Source organism: Podarcis melisellensis (assembly GCF_964234715.1).
Source record: "Podarcis melisellensis genome assembly, chromosome: 5".
Taxonomy (NCBI): domain Eukaryota; kingdom Metazoa; phylum Chordata; class Lepidosauria; order Squamata; family Lacertidae; genus Podarcis; species Podarcis melisellensis.
In genome coordinates, this window is record NC_138537.1 from 20,446,633 (window position 1) to 20,460,362 (window position 13,730).

At 40.3% G+C, this 13,730-nt stretch overlaps 1 protein-coding gene across 2 annotated transcripts in view; it reads right to left on the minus strand.

Moving 5' to 3' along the window:
- The window catches only part of LOC309369777 (schwannomin-interacting protein 1), a 368,814-nt gene extending 356,209 nt beyond the window's left edge, over positions 1–12,605 (minus strand). Inside the window, exon 1 of one of the 2 annotated variants that reach the window (XM_081911066.1) lies at positions 12,474–12,605. In XM_081911066.1, coding sequence (XP_081767192.1) covers positions 12,474–12,482 — 9 coding nt within the window. In that variant the 5' untranslated portion in view covers positions 12,483–12,605. The remainder of the gene's footprint in view (positions 1–12,473) is intronic. The other variant, XM_081911068.1, reaches the window with a different exon arrangement.
- Positions 12,606–13,730: the final 1,125 nt, after the last annotated feature.

Genomic DNA, 13,730 nt, shown 5'->3' on the forward strand with positions numbered 1-13,730 from the left:
CAGACCCCAAGGTCATCACTGGAGGTCCTTTTATGCATGCCTCCTCCCTAGGAGGTCCAGTGCAAATTTCTGCTTTTGAATCCACTGAAACCTGATTTGGAATAAACAAATGTCCCTCCTGAGAAAGTGGCCCAAGTATGGGTATTTCTACAATATTCTCCCCAATGAAATCATTGAACTTTTCTGCAATCTTCAACTTTATTAATCCTTTTACACCTCTTCCATTATCTAACATGCCAACTAGGTGGTTTTCTACTTCTAATGTATTTAAAGAAACATTGTTTAAATATTTTTTTTGTTATTAGCAGTTCAAAAATCTATCTTCCACTTGCCTCATTGCCTGCTTATAGTTGCTTGGTCAGAGTTGAGGATGCTTTTATTTTCCACATTTGGACCTGACTTCCATTTCTTTAAAGAAGTCTTCTTGGCCTTTGGATCTTCCTTAACTCTAACTCACCAGCCATGCTTGCACCCTCTTGGACTTTTTGTGCCTTTCCAAATCTGTGGCATGTATTTTCTCACTGCTTCTATTCTTCTGGCTTTGATTAACCACAAATTAGGAATGCACCATTACATTGTTATTGGCTGCATATTGTTAAACGGTAACTAAATTGTGTGAATTTCAGGCAATTAACTTTAGCAAGTTGCTCAGGCTCTGAGTGCACTTCTACTGATAATGTCAAAAAGTGCTCCTTTAGAGGCTAGTGACCAGATTTCTGCAGGATAAAACTACCAAATTTTCACCAATATATATATATGCAAATGTTACTTTGCTTCAATGCAAATAATTGTTGGCAACCAGTTTCCCTGAAGTGAGAGGCAGCAAGTTAGAGCTCTGATCATTCAACTCCAATCATCCCTGGCATATAAATTTCCATGTGAACCTTTTTTTAAAAAAATAAAAATCACAAATGGAGCAAACCAAACTGATTGGGAAAATGATAAATCAATAGAAACTAAAGCTGACATCTCTTCCCACAGGATCCCCAGCACTGGGTAGGTTCATACGCCAGAAAATCCTTTAGATGGGAATCCAGTAAAATGTATGTTGAATACACATGGATATTTCTTTATAAGCAAACCATAAGCAACATATTACACACAGCTTGGATGGGCTTTGCCATCACATTTGATTCAACAGTGGTTTCACTAGACTGTCCCTAACCCTAGAGCAGGGAAGGGGAATTGTTGACCCTCTAGTTGTTGCTGAACTGTAACTCCCATCAGTTCTGGCAAGCATGACAACATCTGGGAGGCCAAAGTTTCCTCAACAGTGCCCTACTACAACCAGCTTCTAGGATAATGCTGCACTTGACTTCAGTAGGGCTAAAGTAATTTTTAGATTTGCCCTGTTCAGAATGGTTCTACTTCCTGCTAATTTAAACCTAACTAACATAATGCCTTGTTCTTGTGGCTGACAGTGATCACTTGAACAGTTCTCATCGCTTACAACCTTTGCCTCTAGCACTTTCAACTTTTAACCACAGAGTTCATAATACAAGCTGGTTCAGCATGGATTGCAATCAAGAGATGTAGAAACACTCAGGAAGCAAGGCGGTTGCATTCTGATACGCACCTGTGCCTTTGGAAATTGCCAAGTGAAGGGGAGAAAAATACATCTGGCTCCCGTAAGTGTCAAAATACTGTAATCCATTCCCTGTGAGTCAAATTATACTACACAAATTCAGTGGGTCACATAAAACACCAAAAAGCCCTTAGGATATTACTCAGAGTGGAGGAGTCACAGTTTAACTGGTTGTCCTTCTGCTCCCTCCCAAGCAAGATTATTTTTCATCTGATTGGTGTGTGTGAACAACCAGAATGGAAATGGTTAATCATTCTCTTATCTGAACACCCTTCTTTTGACCCAATCCACAGTTGAAGGAATTGTCGCTGGCTCACATAAATGCCCAGGGAGCAGACCAAAGTGAAGACTGCTGATGCATGATCTGCTCCCTTGCCCCAGCCCACCCTCAGGCCACCATGAATAGGTCAGAATTCAAGACTGGGTTTGGCGGGAACCCAGGATGCTCTGCAACAGCCAGGAGAAGGAGCCAATGACCACAAACAAAATGGTGTGGCTCTGGGAGGACAGGGGAGCCGCTGCGTCAGGTTGCAACCACCCAGGTAACGGGTAAGCAACCTTTGCATTTGTTAATCTGTTTCAATGGAAAACAAACAAACAAATAAATTAAATGGTGGTCCTGAAATCTGCTTCTGACAATTTAAGCAAAGGACGGTAACAAAATGTTTTCAAGGTAGTGGCAGCTACACTACAGCACTTTTACGCACTGAATCTCAGGGATACCACAGACACATCCCCAAATAGTGAAACTTTACAGATTCCTATTAAGAAAAGTCACTTTAAATTTATTCCATTCTCACTCAATAACCATTCTTTGTCAATTCATGGTAAAAGATACCGCATTCAAAAATATCAAATGGGGTGGAAAATTTTTGTGAGATACTTATCAGATTGTGGGGGCTTTGTTGCTCTTACCTTACTTTTGAGGGGTGGGGGGGATGTTTGTTCTACCAAACATCACTCCAATGGTCAGTTTTCTGAAGACTTCTCTTGGCTGGGCTTTTACGTAAGTACAGGAATACTAGGAGGCTGTGTACCACAGCTGTGCATTATGGTTAGTGGCACTATTTAAACTTAGTTTAAAGTTTAGTTTATAGTATAGCCAATGTGGTGCCATACATATATTGCTTGACTACAGTTCCCATCATCCTTGGCCGTTGGCCATGCTGGCTTGGGCTGATGGGAGCTGTAGTTCAACAACATCAGGAAGACACCACATTGGCTCTGTTTGACTTAGGTCATTTGGGGAAATTTTACTCATGCCACAGTACTCTACAGAATACCAGAAGGCAATGACCCAAAAATGAACACTTTCTGCTATTGCCTCTATGCTCTGAAATCCCCTTCATTTTGCTATACATGAGCCATCACCCATTATTTGCTTTAGACATCTTGTAAAAGCCTATTGTTCTGCCCAGGTCCATAAGATAGTATTACTAGATTTCTAGTTTTTTTCCCCCTTTGTTTTTCTGATATGGTTTTATTATTTGTAGGTTTGTTTGTTTTTGTACACTGCTTAGAGATTTTAAATATTAAGTAGTTTAGACGTGCTTTTAAATAAATAAAATAAATAAACTGGGATTAAATTCAGTATGAAGCTCCAGGGCAATAAAGACATATAAATAAAATAATAGCGGAGGGAAAATATTAGGAAAGATGCAACCATTGGGAATTTGTAATGCAATTTTTGGAGTTGGTGGTTATATGTAATTTCTCTATTCTAATGCTTGTTTGGGTTCAATTGGGAGTCGTTGCAGGTTGCCTTGTTGTGTAGAGTAAATAAATAAAAATATGGAAAATCTCCTGAGCTCAAACTTAGCAGAGTGTTCTGGGTGTTCATCTTTTAAACATTATAAAGCTGGAGGAACATTCTTGACAGTTATAAATTCAGGCTTAGGATGCAGCAGCCAGGATGCACACAAGGCATTTGAGAACATGGTCCATGAATAAGTTAGAGCTTAGATGAAACTTTTCAAGAGTGCCTTTAAAAGCGATCTGTAGTGTATTTTTTTTGTTTTGTTTTGTTAACAAAACAAGCAAAAGATACACATTGGCCAAGTGTGGGAGAATGAGCTGCCCGGGCTGGTTTCATATAGCCACTTTCCCCATTCAATCTAACTTTGGGAATTTCTACACTACAGAATTTAAATCATTGTGGTTTCCCTAAAGAATCCAGGGATTTTTGATTACAACCTTCAAGGTTCCTGTCTAAACCAGCTTAGGTCTACAGTGCAGGTGTCATTATTATTATTATTATTATTATTATTATTATTATTATTTCTATACCATGTGCATGCCAAAATTGAGATATGCTTGTTCAGCTCATATTCTGAAGCAACCACATGGAACTCCGTGTTATGAGCAGACTCAATGAGAAAAATCAATTTTTCATTGTGGTAAGGTAGCCAAACTCCTAATAAGCCCAACAGCAGGAATCATGTAGAATTTTTTTGGTGGGGTATTTTAACCTAAAGTGCCTGTAAAAGGAAATCATATTATAGAACAGGAAACCTGACAGCACAAAAGCTTGCCAAACAAACCTGGTATTTGCAAGGTATACAGATGGGAGAAGCTGGAGCATCTGTGCTAATTCAGTAAGGCTAAAAATGTTTTAAGGGAAAAACAACAGCTTAAAAAAAAAGAGCTTAGCATGTAAATACTAGAGTTTGATTTTGAAAGACAAAAGAGTAGATAGAAATGACCTTTGGGCAGCATGATATGAGCAGGAGATCAGAAGACTGCATAAAAATGGAGACAGGTACTTTAAAACACCTGACAGGAAGCTCACAGACGCCTACATAATGTAAAGTTCAAGATGTCATTATTTTCTCCATGCTGTTTGAAACCAGCTGAAGTCTATTTGAACTTGATATGGTCTGTTCCAGATTAATAACTAGCCAAATGTGTTTGGCAAGACACACGTTGGATGGAGTGTTTTGGATTTGGCATGGAAACAAAGCCTCTGGTGATAAAGGGTGTTGAAGACTCAGCTGTCACAGACATGCACCAGGTACTATACAGCATCATCGCAGAGAAAATGTTTTAGGCGGCTGTTCTGCAGCAGCTGGACTCCTTCGTGACCAAGCTACCCTTCACGCATGGGAGCTGAATGTCTGTGATTACATCCCACATAGCTGAGGGCTGTGTATAAATGATGCAACCATGCGAGCAAGGGACCACGCCCAAAGGTCTTGCCTATTTCAAATGGCACCCTCCCTCCTAGAGAGGGTTGAGTTCCTAACAGATAGGAAAGACTCATTCAGAGGTACAGAACATGTTTTGCAAGCAGAAGACCCCACAGGTTCATTCCCTGGCATCTCCAACATTAGGCTTGGGCAGATAACCTGATTGGGACTTTGGAGAGCCACTGCCCCTCAGAGAAGCCAGATATGAGTTAGATAAGGCATCGCCCTACATATGGAACTTTAGTTCAGTATGGTGCTTGGGGTGCTAAGCTGGGGTGCTCATGGGGGGGCAGTGGTGTCCTCCCAGCAGCAGACTGCGCTTGACAGGACAGGGAAGGGCGAGGCAGCAACGAGGCCAAGAAGCTCCAGGTTGGTAGCAGCTCTGCAGGCACCAATCACATCTCCATCTCAATGAGCAACGTGCCAGTACCAGGAGGACACCACTGCCACTGCTGCCCTCGCAAGCCACCACTGGTGTCCAGGCTGATTCAAGTTCCAATGGCTTGATTATTATTATTTGTCCCAGAACTACTGGAATTGACCAATGATTGTCCACAAACCGGCAGTGTTCCACGAAGTCTGATTTTTAACAGCTAAACAAAGCAAGTAGAAGAGATCATTTGGAGCTCAAAAAGAAATTAAATTTTGGAGGCAGTTGGGAGGCAGAAATGCATCTGAAAGCCAGTTGCTAGAAACCACTGGAGGCCAGAGTGCTCTTCTGCTCATGTTCTGCTTCCACAGGCCACTGTGAGAGCAAGATGCTGGACTAGATGGACCAGACAAGGTGGAAGGGGTGCTGTTGAGTAACCCCTTCGTTCTTTCAGGAGCTGTGATGCCCATTTTTGGTGGTGATATTCACACCCACCTCAGGGCTCCTCCAGATTACCTGTTTATTCAGCATTAATCCTGATTTGCTTGTACAAGTTGTATGCAGTAGTTAGACCTTGGGTAGGCAAACTAAGGCCCAGGGGCTGGATCCAGCCCAATCACCTTCTAAATCTGGCAGGCGGTCCAGGAATCAGCGTGTTTTTACATGAGTAGAATGTGTCCTTTTATTTAAAATGTATCTGTGAGTTATTTGTGGGGCATAGGAATTCGTTCTCCCCCCAAAAAATATATAGCCCAGCCCCCCACAAGGTCTGAGGGACAGTAGACTGTCCCCCTGCTGAAAAAGTTTGCTGACCCCTGGGTTAGACTATATCCCATTTTTGTTGATCATTTGTGGATGGTCATACAACAATGAGCATTCATCTTCCATTCACCTTGATTTGCTTGCAAGGTTTTTTAAATACCTTCTCACAAGTCATTTCTTCACCTCACGTGCTTCAAGGCACTTCCCTGTCCCTTTCCAAGCTGAAAGAAGGCCTGTGTTTTTTTAAAAGTGGGTTTGTTGCATTAGGGCGGCAGAACCCTTTACTCCACTTTACATGCACAAACCTAAAATTCTGGCATCCACTTGAATCCCTTCCACAAAATAATGACAGCTTGGATGCATGGACCGAGACAGATAAAATGAAGGGGGAAAATTTGTAGAAGGGTTAATGAAAGACCCGTACCAGTTAATAGGAATGATAACCTAGACAGGAATGCACATGGAAGGGGTGAATGGGACACTGTGACCAGAATAAGGCTAGGACACCAACTTTTTGTCTACCAACAGTGGTCAAACAGATGCTATAGCATAGATTCACACTAAGGTGATAGCAAATCCCCTGTGGCTATTCGGTTTCTGGTTTGAAAATGTATTGTCATTAGAAATGAAGGCTGCACTTCTGGTTGTCACGACAAAAAAACTCTCATGGCTTATAGTCATGCTAATCTGTTTTGAATTGATTAAGCAGTATTGTGCAGCCACTGCAGCTTTTGAGTCATCTTCAAGGCGGCCCAGCGCTGAGTAGATTATAGTAGCCAACCCTCAAGGTTATATGGCTTATCATGGTAAGATGTCCTGTTCTATGCAAGGGTAAAAACTGCATAAGTGCAGCACTCCTGGCTGCTACCATTACCTGCTTTTTCAGGAGTAAGGCAGGTTTCAGGAGCACTGTAAAAAAACACACACCAAGATCTCAGTGCACATTGAATGTAGAATACAATGTTGTGTGTACACAGCCTTAGAAGCATATTCACAAATGAGAACCCTGATTAACAGAGAGTTAAGAACCACTTTGAACCAGAGCGATTGAATGAAACAAGGTAGCTCAGTTGGTAGTGCATGGGAGTCTTAATCTCAGGGTTGTGGATTCGAGCCCCAAATTGCCCCAAAAGATTCCTGCATTGAAGGGTTTGGACTAAATGACCCTTGAAGGGTTTGGACTAAATGACCCTACTCAGCACTCATAAACAAACACTTCCCATGCCACTGAGACCAATTTTGCACTTGTGAAAATAAAAAATATTTTTGTCTTAAATAATTTTTTAAAAACTGGAATCATCAAAACATTTATTCTGGAGAAGCCAGGTTGATTTCAACAGCATTTTTCTAGAGTAGGGCAAATACGTCATTTCCAGTTTCTCACCATTTCCCATTTTTTAGTCTACAGTTGTCTTTATTTCAATATCAGTTTGTTATTTAAAAAATAAAGTTCCCATGAAAATTCATCAACATTTTAGTGCAAATTTCTCCTAATATACACATATCCTATATGCAAGTTTGCCCAACATACAAATTTTTGCAAGGCAAGTTCCCCCAGTTAATGTATTTTTAAATGTCATTTTCACTAATATATGCACTTTTAAAAGCAAACTTTACCATGGTTATATGCATTTTTGTACATCTTACTTGACTGGAGAGCTGCATTGCAAAATTCACAAGAATGTGAATTTTGAAGAAGGTCTTTGTTTCAGTTTGTGCACTGTTTTGAAAAGTGTGGATTTGGTAGATTCACTTTTAAAGGCAAACTGAAAGTCTCAACCCCATCCCTACAAAAAGTAAAAAGCTTCATTATCATAGATCAGAAATATGTGTTTTCTTCCAGCTACAGCTGATTTTATATCAATCAAGTATTAATTTCCAAATTCGGAACTGCCAAACATATCACACTAGCCCACTTTTTTCTCTGTTAACCCTGCAGTTACCCATGGAAACTAGTCCAAACTAAAATCAGTTGCTCATGACCTCCCAGTTATTACCTTTTTTAAATGCAACAAGCACCTTCAACCTCATCCTCTTCCCAACACCTCATCCAATTAGCGGGACTCATTCACAATTTCGTTCTACTCATTTTAATTTTTACGGAAAACAAGCTGCAGGCACTGTGTGTGGAGAGGGGTTTTGTACCACCCTAAAATAAAGGCACAGCATTATGAATGGGAGCTTTTGTATGCCGGACAAGCTATCTATAGAAATTTTCACCTTCCTTGTTGAGCTAGCTACTGAGATTCAAAGTCCACTGTGTGCTCCTTTGGTACATTATATTTCCTTATTATATCTATCACTATGGTTGCTTTGTGTGATGTTATTATCATCCTGTTTTATATACTCTGGAAGCCAGCAGCCCATAGAAGAAGCTGGTTAATACAGAACAAAATATGAAACTGTTCCCTGTTTCCCTCTGCTTGTCTCAGATCATTTTTTAAAACCTCTCTGTCCATTTATTTCAACATCCCCCTCTTCCCTCAGGTGCCTGTACATAGGTCCATTACTTACTCTGCATCCTTCCTTCAGCCACTTTGTTTCTGGACCTCCAGCAAACCCCAGTCCTCAGACTCCCCCACAGAATACTGTATATTTCTGTGTATAAGACGAGCCTTTTTGACCCCAAAAGAGGTTGAAAATTTAGGTTCGTCTTATACATGGGTAGTGCTGAGGGGGAGCGGGCAAATTATTTTTTGGCATGAGCCTGAGATTTTAAGCGGCGTTTTGCTGCTTGATTGTTGGGGGAACGAAACATGAGCCCGAGATTGGAAGCGGCAATTGTAAGCGAGGCGAGCAGTTGTGTGCTGCGTTCTGGTGGGTGAGTGATTTTCAGAATTGCCCCCCAAATAATCCTCTTCCAAAACTCAATCCCCCGTATTTTCTAAATTTTGAGGCCCCCAAAATAGGGGGTGTCTTATAGACAGAAAAATACGGTATGTGTGATGTTTTAATCCTGGCCAAATTGGAAATTTATCCTTCTCCCACAGTCAACAGCTGGGCTGAACATGTCCTGAGAGCTTTGTGGTCTGAGGACTTGGAATAATTGTGAACATTCTATGCCATCTGGTATCAAGGGCTTCACCAGCATAAGCACAGTCCAGTGTACACAATTGTGTACACAGTGTACACAATTGTCACATATTTATCCCACCCTTCCTGTAAGGACCCCCAAGCAGCATATATGGGGGGGGGTAGCCCATTTTATCCTACAACAACACTGAGAGAGATAATAATTGACAGAGATAAAAATTGACAACCCAGTGGTGTTCAGGATTGAGCAGATATTTGCACCACTATAAAGAACTTTCCTGAGGTTATATAGCAGCCAATTTATCATACTCACTGGAAATAATTGCAATGATTTCACAGCACATATGACTTCACAACATGTATGGCAGAGCCAAAACATATATGTGCATAGCCAGTTTACATTACATTATATCCACATTCTTCACGTAAATGAGAATTGCCACATACAAAAAAGTTATGGGAGAGTCACCCACAGGTGCGCATGAAACATTGTGGTTCTTTAGGCTGTAAGTCAAACCTATGGAAGAGCAGAAAACCCAAAGCAGGCAATGACAGAAGCTTCTGATCTATAAAATGGCTTAATTTGTGAACAAGTAGAGCACAATTACGGTGTTTTATGCCACTAAGCTGCCTTTCAAATAAATTATGTATTCAATATGTAATTAAAGTTCCAAGGTTGGCACTTTGTGTGTGCTGACATTTGTAATATATAGGCAACCATTAGCAAATGGATACCGAGGCTTTGGCTGGACAATTGAGTGAATCAAAGTCTAACCACCTTTTGGTAAATTAATCATCACTAATGCACATTTTCATTTGTGTGAATTAACAAAATAGTCTGTAATTGTCCAATAAATTTGTTAGAGAATGCTGAGGCTTAGATTTATATTAGTTCTGCATAGCCCATTAGTCAATATTTTAAATTCCAAGCCAAGAACTGGTGTAAGATTATTCTACTGAACAGATATCACCGTATATTTGAGTCATAATACAACCCTGTCTGCAAAGATTATGGTCCAAGGTTGGTTATTCAGCAGGGAACAGAGCTGAACAAAACACACAAACTTCCTTTGGTGCAAGATTCACACAACCATATTGGTTTTGAGGTGGGGGGTTGTTCCATCATGAATTGATTTCTGCACTCCCTAAGAGACAGATCTTTACCAAATTGGGTTGTCTCACAGCAAATCTTATCAGACACTATCTGAGCATTCAAAAACATACAGTGACAATCACATGAGAGGGTTGTGTGAATTTGCTCTGCCCTTCTCCCCAATCTTTCCACATGGTGACATTATATCTGAAACTGGGCAGCCTGTCAAGTATTGTCATGAGGTGGAGTTCTCAATTCATAGACAACCTTGTATGCGGGGGAAGGTGGGTAAGTGTGGTGCATTCCCATCGCTCACACAATTACAGCTGCTTGTTTTTGAACACCTGAATAATGCTACTATCATACCATGGAGCTGCATGCAGTTCCATGTGGAACAGCAAAAGTATTCCAACGGGACAACACAATCCACCTTGAAAAGGCTTTCCAAGAGCTGCTACCACAAAATATTTGAGCTTTATTTGACTGTTTTCTAAGGACGCAATAAGGAATTAGCAGTTTGGGAGCATGTTCAATCAAGAGCATGCTTTCTCATGCTGCTGGTGGTTTTCACAGCTTGTGGATGTGGTGAATTGTGGGCTGTGGTGCAGTGTTCATGGAGCACTGCTGGTGTGAAATCTATTGTGCATCTTTTGTATTACTCATAATAGAAAAATCTATGATGCACCTTTTGTCTTGGTACTGATTCCTCTAGTTCCAGATTTGCACTAAAGCATGAAACCAGGGGCACAGGAAACTCCCATATGACATGCCTCAACATGCTGATGTGCATGGGATATTGTGGAATTGGTCCAACTTACACCCACTTCTCCTAGTCTCCTAGTCTTCATCAACTCTGCTCCCTATCATCTTTTACTGCCCTCCTTGAATAATGTATTTACACTCAGACCCTCAACCTGGAGCAAGTTAGCAACTTCTGTACTGAACCCAGGACCACATTTTAATACCAATGCAAAGCTGCGATGTCATTTAACTCATATCACAGCTTTGATGCACCAACATGGCAGAATACTGTGGATTAGTTTACAATTCACGCCAGAGGTATCTTTCCAAAGGACACGCTCAATGCAATAAAAAAAATATGAATGCAGCTTCCAAAGGTCAACCTGCCAGTGTTAACCTACCATTGCCCAAATAGTTGCATCTGAACCAAATACCAGTTAGCCATCTCAGAAATGCACCATTCCACTTTATTTGTCCCTTAAGTTAATAGCATGCAATGCTTGGATTCTTAGCTATGTAGCCTATCTACAGGTTTTGTAAAGATAGAGCAATGCTGTAAAAGTTTAATCAATACATGAGGATATTTAAATAGGGAATGTAACAACAAATTAAAAATTAGATTTTTAGGAAACAGTATTATAGTGAGTTCACAGCGGCTTATGCTGTGTAACAGTGCCATCCTGTGCTTTTGTACTCAGAAGTCAGTCTGACTGTGGTCAGTAGAGCACTTACTCCCAGGTAAGTATAATGATGGCAGACTAAGTGAATGTTTTATGCCACACCTATCAGCCAACAAGTAAAATGTGGAGCCTTTCTGTACTTGGGAGTGATATCGGTAGTTTTTTTGTATCCTTCTATGCCATCTCACATCTAGATCACTAGATGCTAGTGAACCATCTATGGTGACACTGATCTTTAGACGTCTCCCCCAAAGCATTTTAATAAGTTAACTTTAATTACTACAGATTTACACTAGGACTGAGCTCAGAGCCACATGTCAGACAGATCTCAACTGAGCACAACTGAACTGCCTTTTTACACAAATATGTAGGTCCCCCACAGAAATACTCATGGTAAAACAACTCAGTTCTTGGCTTCAGAGGTTTACATTGATCTACTTATTATTCAAGGTGAAGTATTTAGAATAGCTATAATGCCTCCTGAATAATGAAGCTCAGGAACCCTAGGAGGTTACTCTGAACCACAACCACATTTTTCTCTCTACAGGAGTTGCAAAACGAAAAGACAAAAGATATTTAAAAAAAAAAAACTACAAAGATTCTGCCACAGCAGCAGGATCTTTGCTATTTCAGAGTTCATTGAGTCTCCAGATATTTATTCAGTCCTTGCTTTTAAATCTATTGCTGTCAGACAAGTATCTCATCTCAGCACTCAGACATACTGGTGTGAACAGTAGTCTTCAATTTCAGTTTGCTTTGAAAAACTTACTCATTCTAAATTGCCTGTGCTGATCTCTATTTGCACAAGATTTGCTCCGAAAGAAAATGTTACTTGGGTGAGAATCTTCTACACAGACACTTTAAATACATTTAGCTTTGAAACAGCACAACACATAACTACACATATACCTTAATACACACAAACACACACACACCATATTCACATTCAGTTCACTCAGAGAGATGCATAAAAATCAAGGGGGAAACCCCTGCATGGTTTATTTAATAAAAAGGTATACATTACCAGATGCATGGTGAAGTTGCAGGATCACCTGCAGAGGAGAGAGAAAATGCTAGGAATCGGATGCTGCCACAGTATTCCTTAATATTACACAGAGCCTGATCTGACTGTTACAGAATACCAGCAAAGTGTGAGGCTGGAAAACCTTTGAGTTGAGCTCACTCTATAGGCATCAGAAAGCCTCAAAGGGGAGTGAGAGGAGGGAGGGAGCGAGGGAGGGAGGGAGAGAGAGAGAAAGAGGCAGCCCACAAATAGCTAGATGAGAAACTTCTGGCACCTTTCCAGCCCAGGAATGAATTCACTGTAATTTGGAGATATATAGTGAAGGAAATGAAGGGAAACTTAGGTTTACAGATGGATTTGTCCCTGCTTAACCGGCTCTGCAAATATGTGCAGGCTTTATCTCAGCTAATTTTAAAATGCTGTTCCAGAAATAATACTGAACAAATCTGACTCTCCCCCCACAAACACACACAGATATCCTACACACACACACACACACACACACACGTAGCAGTTCTGACCAGCTTCCCCAGATACCAGACTTTGAGAGCATAAAGAAAGAACAAAAATCTGAGCCCTGAACAAAAATGGCTGTCAACAAATTGTAGATATATAGGTGAAAAGAGGCAGTAAAAACAGTTGCACCTAATATGAAAGCCATTTCTACCCATTCAGTATAGGCAAATCTCCCCAGTTAAAGAACCCCTAAAAAAGAAAAGACTAAATGACTGGATCCAGATAAAGTTTGTTATAGTATTTTAGTCCTACTGAAATTAATGTGTCAAATTAGCCATGACAAACTTGTCCCATTTGATTTCAGTGGGAATGTGGCTGCTGTCCTTCAGCACTTAGCTGGGAGTAAATCCCATTGAACCCATGCTTACTTCTGAGTAGGCATGTATAGAATTGTATTGTAAAGCATGAATATCTGGATCTAGCCCTATATTTTTTTACTGACCAAGAGCATAAAACAAACCCACGTTTAGGTGAGTTCAGATATTTTTTGAAACTACACTTATTTAAAAATTCTCGAAAAGGAAATACATCTTTCCAAGTACTCACCACATTGCATGCTGGTTCCAGTAAAAAAACACTGTAGCAAATAAGAAAATAAAAATAGTATTAATGTTCAAAAAACCAACCACTATGATTAAAATGCATTTTCTAAGGTTGTGCTTCATACTGTATATCCTTAAGGCTGAATTCACACAACTGCTTTTCTATCATCATGAGATTTTTAAAAAATATACTGACTCC